Source organism: Crassostrea angulata, chromosome 5 (genome assembly GCF_025612915.1).
Source record: "Crassostrea angulata isolate pt1a10 chromosome 5, ASM2561291v2, whole genome shotgun sequence".
In the NCBI taxonomy this organism is placed as follows: domain Eukaryota; kingdom Metazoa; phylum Mollusca; class Bivalvia; order Ostreida; family Ostreidae; genus Magallana; species Magallana angulata.
In genome coordinates, this window is record NC_069115.1 from 16,812,337 (window position 1) to 16,824,498 (window position 12,162).

Consider the following 12,162-nt stretch of genomic DNA (forward strand, 5'->3'; position numbering starts at 1 on the left):
GCAAATCACATATGAAATGTTAATTATAATAATAATTATGTAACAAAATTATATATTTATATAGGTGAGTAATTCTACGAAAAACGATATAAAGATTAATTACAAATATAAACTTTTGAAAGATATCTTTCATAAATTTATTATCACAATTTATATAACTGACAGAGCCAATTAATCGATTGCTAAAAAAAATTATAATGAATGTCATGTATATATACATGTACATGTAGGCCTATATCACTTTCATCAAGTCATTCTTCATTAGGTCATTATGTACACGCCGGAAATGTTCAATCACCATTTAAAAAAAAAAACTTTTAAAAAGTACACGTATTAGCAAATTTTCTACCGTATATAATAAAAATAAAGTTGTTTTCAAAAATCAAGCTACAAAAAATATTTCTATTAGTTAACCGGGAAACAAGCTTCATCAGGTCATTACACAAAAATCAGGTTATTACATTCTTGATAATACTGATCATCAAATGACATTTTAATACTGGGCAATTATATCAAAAATTTTACTTTAATAATGTCATCTGTATTCCCTTAAATGTTGTGTGTGTGTTTGTTTGTTTGTTTTTTGGGTTGTTTTTTTTTAAATATATCACATCAAGTCAATCAGGACACAACACACATCAGGTCATTACACTGTCCCATTTTGCAAAGTGCTTCATCCGGGTTACTCGTAACCAACAACAATCAGTATGGCGGCGTTCATTCGATAGCACCCGCGTTCAGCTGCAAAAGTTATGAACTTCTTAAATAGTGAATAGTAGCTCATAAAAGATAGAAAATGGATGAAAGACATTGGTGGATTGCTGGTAAAATCCAGGAAACCTTTAAGATCGGTGGATATGACAACCCAACGCTGTTGGAAGATTTTATGACCGAGGAGACCACATTGAACAAAATCAACCGCTTTTTGAAAGCAGGTGGTCCGTGCAGGTTGTTTTTCTCGTGCGCAAAAGCGGATAGCGGCGAGTTATCCACACGGGAGCTCAATGTCACGGGGACGCTAGCTGCACTGAAAGATGCAGATTTAGATAAAGTGAACATTCTGTACTTCTTGCGAAACAGAGTAGATAAAGATGTGGACACGGTCAGGTACGAAAGAGACATTTTCTGTGGGGAACTCAAGCATAATACGATCGAGACGCTGGTCACCCTCCTGTCTGACGTGTACAACCCCCTGATCAAGGCCCAGAAGGAGTGGGGGGAGTGTAACATGGAGGGGCAGACTAACCTGAGTCACAGCATGGACAAGTTCCTGACGGCTCTCAATGAGTCCACGGCCTCCATGCACCACTCCAAGCAACTGGTTAGTAAACGTTCCATATGAGGCGCATCTCTGAATCATTGGTGTCTTTATTTAAATCAATGAATAAAACCCATACAATAGCATGCAGCCCATTGCAGTTTGTGGACCTAGTTTTGGCTGGAAGCAAACTTTTTATGAGTTTCAAATGATTGCATTGATCTAATAAACAAGTTTGGTTTTTAGACAAACAGCTATTACATATACAGACCTTGGCAATTTTAAAGTATTTTATTGGTGTAGCTGTTTTATCCACTGATTTAGATAAACTCTTCGATATATGATGTTTCACTAGATCGAGGCCTGTTCAACAGGCGCTTATGAGTGCACTCAAACATTTGAATTGGGAAGATATTGACTGGATAATAGAAGTTTTGAAAGCCTGTGCAAATACCTTTTTCTGCTCAATAGGGGTCTGGATACATCTGACAGTGTAATAAAAAGCAGCATAATTTATATGTACATCAGGCATCCTTGATTTTTAAACACTTACAGAGGGAACTTTGTCTCTTGAAATTATCACGATTAACTCTAGCTGTTATAAACAGTAACTTTAATAGTTCAATATCATTTCAATGGCAATTTTTGCAGAACTGTGGTAATTTTTGCAAAGGAAGGTTGATTTTCACCTAACATATTAAATATATGATCACCAATGCCCAATGGCATGCTTTTCTTTACATCAAAAGCCAGTATTCTAAATTTGTATTTCCTTTAATCAATGGCAGATGCTGAAGCAACCAGAGAACATTGTCCTGAACGACTTCAAGCAGCATCGAGCGGCCGCTCTTGATGCTCAGCTGATCGGTCAGTATGAGGAGCTGGTGACGGACTGGATCAACACCATCGAGACCATGCTCAACGACACCTCAGATGAAAGGTACCCCGGGACCTCATTTTTACCTACAAACTATTTCCTATCAACTCTTACAAAGTTTCACCACCCTTTTGCATAATACATGTACTGTTTGACATTCCTTCATTCCCTTAATTATCCCATTGTCAGAAATTTGAAATTAATAATGCCATTTATTGTAACCACGGCATATCTGTTTCCAAATATATTTCTTGTTTGAATTTTGTGGAATAATGTTTTCCTGAGTTAATATATTTGCATGTATATATATGTCTTCATTGGTCCTTATCCAGCTAGCATAAATCATGTGATTGAAATCATACAACTGATTTCCCCTTTCAGAATCTGGTCATGAATCCTACGGCTTTTAATGCCTTGATATTTAAGTTATTTTCGATCAACTTAAATGTTACTAAGGTGTCTGTTGAGAGTGGAAAATACATGTAATCAATTTACAATATTTTTCACTATCTATCATTTCATTTTCTTATATATGCATTTGAATTTCTTGCACTTTTTTAGGAGAGTTGTTTTTCCTGAAGAGCCCCCTACATATAGGTGAAATAATCAAATCTAGAGAATTTGTTTAATGCAGTGTTTTGAAAAGTTAATTTGATAAAAAGAAAATGCTGACTTTAATTGACAGTAGATAAACTCCTAGTTTTGTAATTTTTTTTTGTTTTATGTATTTAACTACTGTAGCTTAATTTATCTTGAGTAAATAATTGATTTCATGGAAACAATTAACTCAGTATGGCTTTGATACTTTAAAAAAAGGAAGTGTTTACATGTGTTAAGGTGTCCAGTGTTTGGTGAAATATGTTTGCAGTTAATTTCTTAATAAAAAGAGAAAAATTCAACCAACAACTAAGTTTAAATATGTGTAACATTGTTGACATGATGCACTAACCACAGTTAACAAGCTTCAAATTAATGATAAATATCGACAACTACAATGTACATGTATATAAAATGCGAAAGATTTTTTTTTTTTGAAAACGCAATTAGTATTCTTGAATTACAACACAAGTTCACTTCATAGAAATTCAACCCTGCAGCTTTTTTTCCTTTCACAAACTTTGTATGATATGACATGTAGATATAAAAATGGAAAATTATAAGATAAAAGATTAATAAGTTATGATGTGTAAATCCTTGTAGACAGCTTATGACCTTGACCTTTCAGAATGTCTGACCCAAGGTAATGTGTCGTTGTTGATGATGATGTCTGACTAACTGGAAGTGAATTAATTTTAGCTTTTGATACATACCCTACACACTGATGTTGGTTGTTTCATTAGGTCACCGCATACCTGTGTTTAATTACATCAAAATATAATATTTTTGTATTGTTTTACAAGTTAATTTTATATAGAAAATATTATTTTAATTTATTATTTTTTGTCTTTTTTTGACAAAGTAGTCGTTCCATTGGAAGTGTGCATTTCTCCAGAGTTAAAACATCTGTATTTTACTAAATTTAATTTTTTAGTTTATGAATATGTATATATTACAATTTTAATTTGTTTTTTAATTTATGTTACTGTATATAGATTACGTAGCTTTTTTAAAAGAAAAAACAAATAATGAATTGCCTTGGTGTATTTAATTAGAGTTCCGAATTTCTTTAAAATTCTTAAAGAAGAGAAAATTTGTTTTCAATTTTTTCAAAACCTATTTTCTGAGACCCCCTCCCCAAACAATCTCTCTAACCAAGATAATCATGTTCAAAATGGTGCACTTGGCATTTAGATGAAATGTTGAAGCACATCAAGCAAAGCCCTCAATTTTAACCTTATTCAGTTTGAAATTAAAAAGTTCAAACAATGAGCAAAGATTTTGTGTATATGGTTTTTAATATTTTTAATAAAGTCACCTTAATAATAAGGCTTGATTAAGCTTAGCTAATAAGACAATGTTATGAATTTTGTTTTTCATTATGTGGAGTTAATTGAGCCAAGAGAAAGTACCTTGCAATATTATTTAAGGAGTATGTTCAAAGTTTGTATTTCAAAATATTTTATATTTGTGCCATAATGTGCATACAAATTTAAATTGTCTTCAAAGTGAATTGTAGGGTTAGATTTATTGCGCTTCCATATACAATGGACATTTAGTGATTTGTAGAGAAATGTAGTTTGTAAACTGTAGCATTTTGTAGAAATTTACATGAGAGAAAGAAAGAGAGAGAGAGAAAGAGAGAGAGAGAGAGAGAGAGAGAGAGAGAGAGAGGGGGGTGGAAGAAGTTGGTGTTCCAAATACAGATATTTTGAATTGAAATTTTAGAGTTATGGAAATAATTTTCATTTTCCAAAAATTCACTTTCATTTTATTGACTTGCTAAGTAATAAAAAATTGATTATATTTCTAAAACAATAAATTGTGTCTTAAACAATTTTTTAATTACTTCAATAGATTTATGGACCCCAATGCTGGTCCCCTGTCCGAGCTGGAGAGATGGCGCCGTCGTCAACGACTACTGACCTCCATTACAGAACAGCTCAAAAGTAAAGAATGCAAGGCAGTGATTGGTGTACTGATCACGGCCAAGTCCAGACTGCTGAAAAAGTGGAAGAATGTGGATGCTCAGTAAGTGAAAAATCCTAATGATGGATTGAGTCTACTCAGATTTGGCAAATTGTCTAAGCTCAACTCATATTTCATAGTCACTGTAGGTAGTTGATGTCATACCAGTTACTACATGTCTATTCATAGTATTAAACTGTCATAGCTTCTTCATGCACTCATGAATGCATAGTTAATGTCATGGTTACTATTTACAGAAAGCTAGTTAACTGCCGTTAATTAGTTTCAATATTATTATATAGTTAATTATAAATGCATTTACACAATTTTTATAGCTACTTAACTAAATCAGATGTTGTTAATGCTTCTATCTTTTCATAGACATCGTTCTAAATTTAAATTTTGATGGATAAGCAAAAATGTTTTTTCAATAAGTCATATCTGGTTTTTTATTGTTTATATACAGGGTAAGATAAAATTTATGTCTTTTTTTTTCAGAATCACTGATGCAATGAATGACACCAAAGACAAGGTTAAATACTTGGAATCTCTGAGACGCCATTTTGATCAGCTATACCAGGATGCAACACCAGCATCCATCATCAACAATGCCATTCCCGGCATTGTCAACAGCGTGCGCCAGATGGACTCCATTTCCCGGTACTATGCCAGAACCGGATTTCTGGGTATCGTGTTTACCAAGATCACAAACCAACTGGTGCTGGCATGCAAGGAGTATATTAAGAATTGCACCATCACGGCTTACGATGGTGATGAATTGTGGGTAAGAATCAAGGAGGAAATTCGGAACAGAGATTCACTTCCTGTTGTAGACCCCCAGCAGAGACTGCTCAGAAACCAAGTGGAGGCCAAAATTAAGGTAAAGATTCAAAATTCATGTTAAAGAAATAATACATCAATCTTTGCCAATTTTAGCTAAATTGAACATTAAGTTTATAATGACAAAGATAATACCAGAATTTTTAAATCATTGGCATGAATTCTTTGTTTAAAAACATCTATTGAATGCATGATGCATAGAAATTTATTAAAGACTTGTCTCTAAGACTTTCAATAACAAAAATTACACCTGAATGTAAATTCTTTGTTTGAAAAAAGCTATTAAAACAACACATAATGATGAGGTTGACAAATTTTGATCTTCCAGCAACAAGGAGCCCTGACCCGAGGGAAGACGAAGGAAGGGAAGGATCTAGGACTACAGGATGACAGTCTGTATGGTCGACTGAAGGCCTGCCTAACCCTGCAGGGGTACTACCGTGAGACGCTCCGGTCACTGAGGGACTCCCTGGGACAGACCACCAACATGTCCCACTTCCCCTCACTCAGCAGTGTGGGGGGACCAGGCAGCTTCACCACCAGGTGGGTCCACGCTCTGTGTGGTTCTGTTAGGTTATTTTTATGCTCCATAGGTGTTTCGTAAAAGTGTATGAAGTGGGGGGGGGAAGAGAGGGGGATAATATGGTACACAAAAGGATATGGTGATAGAAAAACTCAAGGTTTTGGAGTTTTGTTTATTATTATAATAATGGAATTCATATAAGGATTTTAATTTTAAAACTTGATGCATTACCAAAAATTACTCTCTGCATTTTTAATTAGATCCAAGCCTAGCAATGCCTCCAGATCGGGACCCTCTGTGTCGCCAAAGAAAGGGATCTCTTCTCTGATGACTAACGAAGCGGGGCATGGCGTGTCGATTGCTGATGAGGACGCCATAATGTCACACATGGACAGCTTCTGCAATAGAATCAGACAGCTGATCGACGTCATTAACACACTGGCCCAGTTCAACAAGTAGGTCAAAGATTAGAAAAAGTAGGTCATAGATTACAATAAGTAAATCAAAGGTGAAAAATTACACAAAATATATTTTATTATAATACTGAATGTACAAAATATGGTTGAAATTGTATTTTTTTCCCTAAATAATGAAAAAAAAATGGAGCAATCATTTTAGATACCAAAAAAAAAATCTTTCTATTATATATTTAAGAGGCAGAATGAAAATGAAATCATTCTTGCCTATTAATTTTCACTAGTGTATGATAATAATGGTGCCTGATATTATAGTTTTGTTGAAGCTTTTCTATGCTGGAACGATGCACAGATAAATGGTTTGTGTTTATAGTTATTGTTAAATTTATGGGTTCAATGATTTTCCTTACATAGACTGGCCACCAGCACCATCGGAGTCCCCAAACCCAGAAAGGAGGACCTGGTCATTGACGATGAGGACAGTGATGAGTACAAGTATCGGAAGTTTCGGGAAAACAAGGCCAGTAAATGTAAGTACTGAGAGTATCCAAGGCATCAGAAGCATAAGTAAAAATAAAGGAATAAGTATGGAAAGTTTCCAAAATATTGTAAGCATTAGTTTATGCACTAAGTAATAAATTTGGATATCTGGCATCTGGATACAATAGTTATATTATAAATAGCAGGTACGATTTTGGGCAGAAAATGATTTTGCACAAGTTAGCGTAGATTTGAGTTATCACATTTCTTAATGTACCTATTTATCGATATATATATATATATATATATGTTTGCTACTTCCTAGATTTGGTCAAAAACATTAAATAGAATACACAGCTAAAAGTAATACGTTTATGGTATTTAAGGCCACACTGTATTAAATTGTTTACTTAAAAATTGATTTTTTTATAACTTGGTTTTTGTGATTGTATAGTGGAATATGAGGACGAAAATGGAGAAGATGGAATGACAATCACGGTCACAGTTGCCTCCCCTGAGAGGACCGGGTTGAGGGCTATTAAGGAGGATGAGGAGACACAGGACGACAACATCTCGGAGATCCAGGAAATCGAGGACAAGAAGGAGCGGCCCCCAACTCAGCCGGACCACAACGACGAGGTCTTCGAGACGGTCAACAACAACAAGGGGCTCAACGAAAACGAGCTCAGTGTGCTGAGTAAGTCAGATATCATATTACAGTAAAATACAGTGAAGTCAGTTTCATGCCCCCAGTTAAAAATTGTATTTTCAAACAAATTGCTGTAAACAAATTACAGTCATAACAAAATTAGTTGTCCTTAGTGCTTTGCTGTTATGATTTTGGTGAATTGTATTAAATTTTTCTGTTTAAAATCAAAGCCCAAAATGAAATGCAGGCAGAGTTTACAATTTGTAATGTCGTTATTGAATTTTTGTAAAAATTCAACTTCAGATTATAAAGCTAAATTTACTAATTGACTGAGGGTGTTTTTTAAGGCATTGGTATTTAGCAGTTGTGGTCTTGAGACATTAAATGAATAAATGACGTTTTGACATTCTCCCCATCAGGGCGCTATTTCCCTGAGGATGAGGAAGAAGAAGGGCCAAGCATTTCAGCCATTATTTCCCAGCATCTCCAGCAGATGACCCAGGCGATGAGTGATAACGTCACAACCAAGACAATGCTGGATGTGGAATCCAAGGTAACGAACTCTGACCTTAGCTATCCTTAGCAACCATGTAACAATTGAAATGTTTGATGTGAGATTTGTACAGAGATGAAATTTTTAATTTCACGTTTTCAATGATTCTTTTGAACCTCTGCACCAAGGTGGAGTTGTACATGTATTAATATTCACTGTGATTTTCTCATTTTCACTTTTCTTTTAACATGTAACTTAAAACACCTGATAAATGAAAACAATTTAGTACGTTATGCATTAGTAATTAATGGCAAATAATAAAATACCTCATTATAAGTTTTATTTCAGTGTATTAAAGAGGAATTGAAAAATGCATGTAATATGTCAGAAAAAAATACTTTTTTTTTGTATAATAATTATATCCATTCATTCAAGCACCAAAATATGTAGCGATTAATTTTAACATATTCTATAAGAGTAAGCTCCCTTTTTTCACAGAAACGATATCATGGCATGCCAGGATTGGTAACTCTCTCTCTTTTTGAATGTTTCATTTCTTATTATGACATATATATTTATAACTTAGCAGATATAGGATCTACAGAATATTTTGTCCCCACCAAACCATGCTAGATATAGAATGGACATGTCAATGGAGATTAATTTATCTTAATATAGAAGCTTTTCATTTTGAATTTTAAAAATTTGCAATTTTCCTAATTTCTATACCTCCCTGCATTGCATGTTTTTTAGTTTTGAAATGGATTGGGGATTTTATTATTTTTTTTTTTTTACCAGCAATTAGTAAAATGTTTTAAGCCTATCCATCTTCCCGATAAATTTTAACCCAGCAGCTGCTATAAATGTGGTGAAATGTTTGCATGGTTGAGGAAGGGAAATGGATTTGATGAGCATGAGTCTTAATTTACTTTAATTTGGTGATATGAACAAAATGCCTTTTAAGTCTTATGTCTGCTAACCGTTCAGTGTTGCCTCTACACCGGGGAATATTTATACCTTCATCCTGAAACATATATACCTCAGGATGAATCAAAGAAGCATGTTATTTTATAATGTACATATAATGTGTGTTTAATATGCTGTTAATATCATAGTTATTGTATGTTGCATCCTGCTGTTACTATATTCCAGAAACCATATTTATATTACATATGAGAGACTAAACACTTTATTTACATGTATTTGCAATTCCTTATATCTTGTTTGTTTGCACATCTTTCATTTACATATACATGTACTGCAATGTTTTAATTTGCTTTTTACTTTGAAAAAAAAAAAAGAATTGAAATGAATTCATTTGCAGTTTGAATAAGAAAAAAATTTATTACCAGAATTATTTTCTTTCCAATTAAAATATCATTCTTTAAAAGCACTGTTTTGGCAAATTATGTTTGTATGAGAATTACATGTACATTCAAATTTAACTTGGCATGCTTTAAACAATTTCTTTCAAACTTATAGAAATTTTTGACTGCATTAAGCTTTTGCTGATACATGTATTTTGACTGAACACCTCAATTATGAACTGTGTATCCAATTTTATTTTGCGAAATTATATATTGATTTATAATAAAGGAAATATTCATTAAGCTTTTGTAGACAACTTATTATATGGTTTTGTGTACTTCAATTGTTCTGATAAAACATCTGCAATAATTATTCACAGGACAAAGATCGCTTTGAGGACTATTATACCAACTTTGCACAAATAGTCAGTGACTTGGAGACCTTCCTTGCTGCATACCTCCATGCCATTTTTATTGGAAAAACCAAAACTCAGCATGCATTGGACATCATCACAAGGTACTGTGTAGATTTCAAAATAATAATGCATTAATTTTGTAATTAGTGGGGATTTGTTTAGATAATTAGTGCTGGTAATTATTTTCTTATGATGATGATGATGATGATGATGATTTTCAACTTTTGATTGCTTTTTTACAGATTCACACCTGTCCAAAACAGATCAGGCATCAGAGCTTGCATCTCTGAGAAATTTGTAGAAATCTTCAACTGGTATGAGTCGGACCTAGATGAAGTGCATCAAATATATGAAGCTCACAAGGTAATTAGATAATTTTAAGTACAATAACAAGAGCAAACTAACAGATTGTAAGTTAAAGTAAAGTCAACCTTAAAAGTTTTCATTGAATAGTTTCAAAAAGTTGCTGAATATCAGTTTTTATTCAAAACATCTAAAGATAATATTTTTGAAAGAAAAGTTCTAAAAATTTTAAAATAATAAAAAAAATTCTTTTTTTCAAATTAGAACAATCCTCAACTGGTCAGAAATGCTCCTCCGGTGGCCGGAGCCATACATTGGTCCCGGCAGCTACTAAAACGCATCGAAGACCCGATGAAGATTTTCCGCGACAACAAGGCAGTGAACCAGCTGGGAGACTTTGGCCGGATTGTACGGATCTACAACAAGCTGGCCACCGCGCTTGTGACCTTCGAGAGTCTGTGGTTCACACAGTGGAAGAATAGAATTGACCACGCCAGGAACGGACTGAGGGCCACTCTGTTTGTCCATCACCCGACCACCGAGGAAATCGTCGTCAATGCAGATGAGAGGTATGAAAATCAAGAAACTTATTTGAATATTAAAAAAAAATGGAAATTATGATACATATATTAATTAATCAATTAAGTCAGGCAGAACTTTATTGCTGAACTGGCATCATTAGTCTTATTAAATACTGATTGGTAACTGAACTTTTTTGCTGAGTGCTTGTAATTTTGCTGAACAAAAATTAAATTGTAAAAATTGCATTTACTACCTACCTTATTCTAAAAATTGGATAAAAGATTTAGTACAAGGTGTATGTAGCAATTCATAGTTTATAGTTTCATTACAAGTGCAAATCGGAAAATTCATATAAAGTAAATGAGTTTGATATCTTTACAATTGTACAACACTGTGTTTAAATCATGCATTTTGATATAAATTTTACTCCATTACACTCACTCAGAGTTCTTGAACTGATCCATGAAGCAAAATGGCTGACCCGGCTGGGAATCCAGATTCCGGATGCAGCCATAGCCATCATGCAGCAGGAATCCAGGTTCAAGAGCTACAAGAGCCACCTGGAACTGGTGCTGAACGAGTACAAGGAGGTGTGTGAGGCTATTCCGGAACCACTCCAGAAGCTGTTCACCGCCCATAAGGATCATGTGGAGCAACAGCTGCAACCTGGATTGAGCACCCTGGCCTGGAACAGCATGAATATTGGTATGGATCTGCTAATCCGGTCAACATTATTTTTTAGGACTACGAACTATTTGTGGAGCTTCAGATTATTTGTATACTCTATTCAAATTTATTGGTCTTGAAAGAATAAGTTGACAATTTAAGTAAAATTGACAACCTTCAGTTTTAAATGATTCTTATTTTACCTCCATGTTTCATTATAGATGCCTTCCTGCATCAGATTCACTCAGCCACACAGAAGCTGAAGACGATGGAGGCACGTGTAGCGGAGATAATGGAGAAACAAGTCTTCTCCACATTGGACGACATCAGCAACTTCTACTTGTTTGACATTGACGAAGCGTTTGCTAGGACCTGGGTATGCCTTTTTGATATATTCTTGATTTTGTATTCAATATGGTCTAAAGACCAAGGTAGTGTTATGAATTTCGATCATTTTATTTTCACACTTTAATGCTTGCAGATATTTGAGTAATGTGTAGATTTAAGATGGAGTGAAGTGGGGACAAAAAAAGTATAGCATTAAACCAACAAAACTAAATATAGATTTGATTAATTTTTATTTTTGTGTGTTTCTTTTGAGAATTGTTTCAAAATTTTATTAAAGGAAGAAATATGATTATGATTTTAGCCACCAGAGGAGTTCCGAGAAGTGATGCTACGAAGCACGCAGGACAGATCACGTCAGTTACAGGAAATGGTGAAGACGGTGGCCGACGGACTACAAAAAGTGGCCAACACGCTGGCACTCAGAAAGGTGGGCGGGGTCGTGTTGTTTGATTAGATTGAAGATTGGCGTGCATAAGAGTAAAAATAGACATACGTTTAT

The 12,162-nt window shown here is 34.2% G+C and overlaps 1 protein-coding gene across 20 annotated transcripts in view; it reads left to right on the forward strand.

Moving 5' to 3' along the window:
• The first annotated feature begins 706 nt into the window (after positions 1-706).
• LOC128183562 (uncharacterized) overlaps positions 707-12,162 on the forward strand; it is an 82,356-nt gene continuing 70,900 nt past the window's right edge. For 16 of the 20 annotated variants that reach the window (XM_052852624.1, XM_052852616.1, XM_052852619.1 and 13 more), the window contains exons 1-18: positions 707-1,321; positions 2,047-2,198; positions 2,697-2,732; positions 3,361-3,375; positions 4,590-4,763; positions 5,199-5,580; positions 5,869-6,083; positions 6,324-6,518; positions 6,894-7,009; positions 7,414-7,656; positions 8,028-8,161; positions 8,600-8,626; positions 9,789-9,925; positions 10,067-10,187; positions 10,392-10,696; positions 11,095-11,354; positions 11,537-11,691; positions 11,965-12,090. In XM_052852624.1, the coding sequence (XP_052708584.1) occupies positions 797-1,321; positions 2,047-2,198; positions 2,697-2,732; positions 3,361-3,375; positions 4,590-4,763; positions 5,199-5,580; positions 5,869-6,083; positions 6,324-6,518; positions 6,894-7,009; positions 7,414-7,656; positions 8,028-8,161; positions 8,600-8,626; positions 9,789-9,925; positions 10,067-10,187; positions 10,392-10,696; positions 11,095-11,354; positions 11,537-11,691; positions 11,965-12,090 (3,318 nt within the window). In that variant the 5' untranslated portion in view covers positions 707-796. The remainder of the gene's footprint in view (positions 1,322-2,046; positions 2,199-2,696; positions 2,733-3,360; positions 3,376-4,589; positions 4,764-5,198; positions 5,581-5,868; positions 6,084-6,323; positions 6,519-6,893; positions 7,010-7,413; positions 7,657-8,027; positions 8,162-8,599; positions 8,627-9,788; positions 9,926-10,066; positions 10,188-10,391; positions 10,697-11,094; positions 11,355-11,536; positions 11,692-11,964; positions 12,091-12,162) is intronic. The other 4 variants (XM_052852618.1, XM_052852632.1, XM_052852623.1 and 1 more) reach the window with 3 other exon arrangements.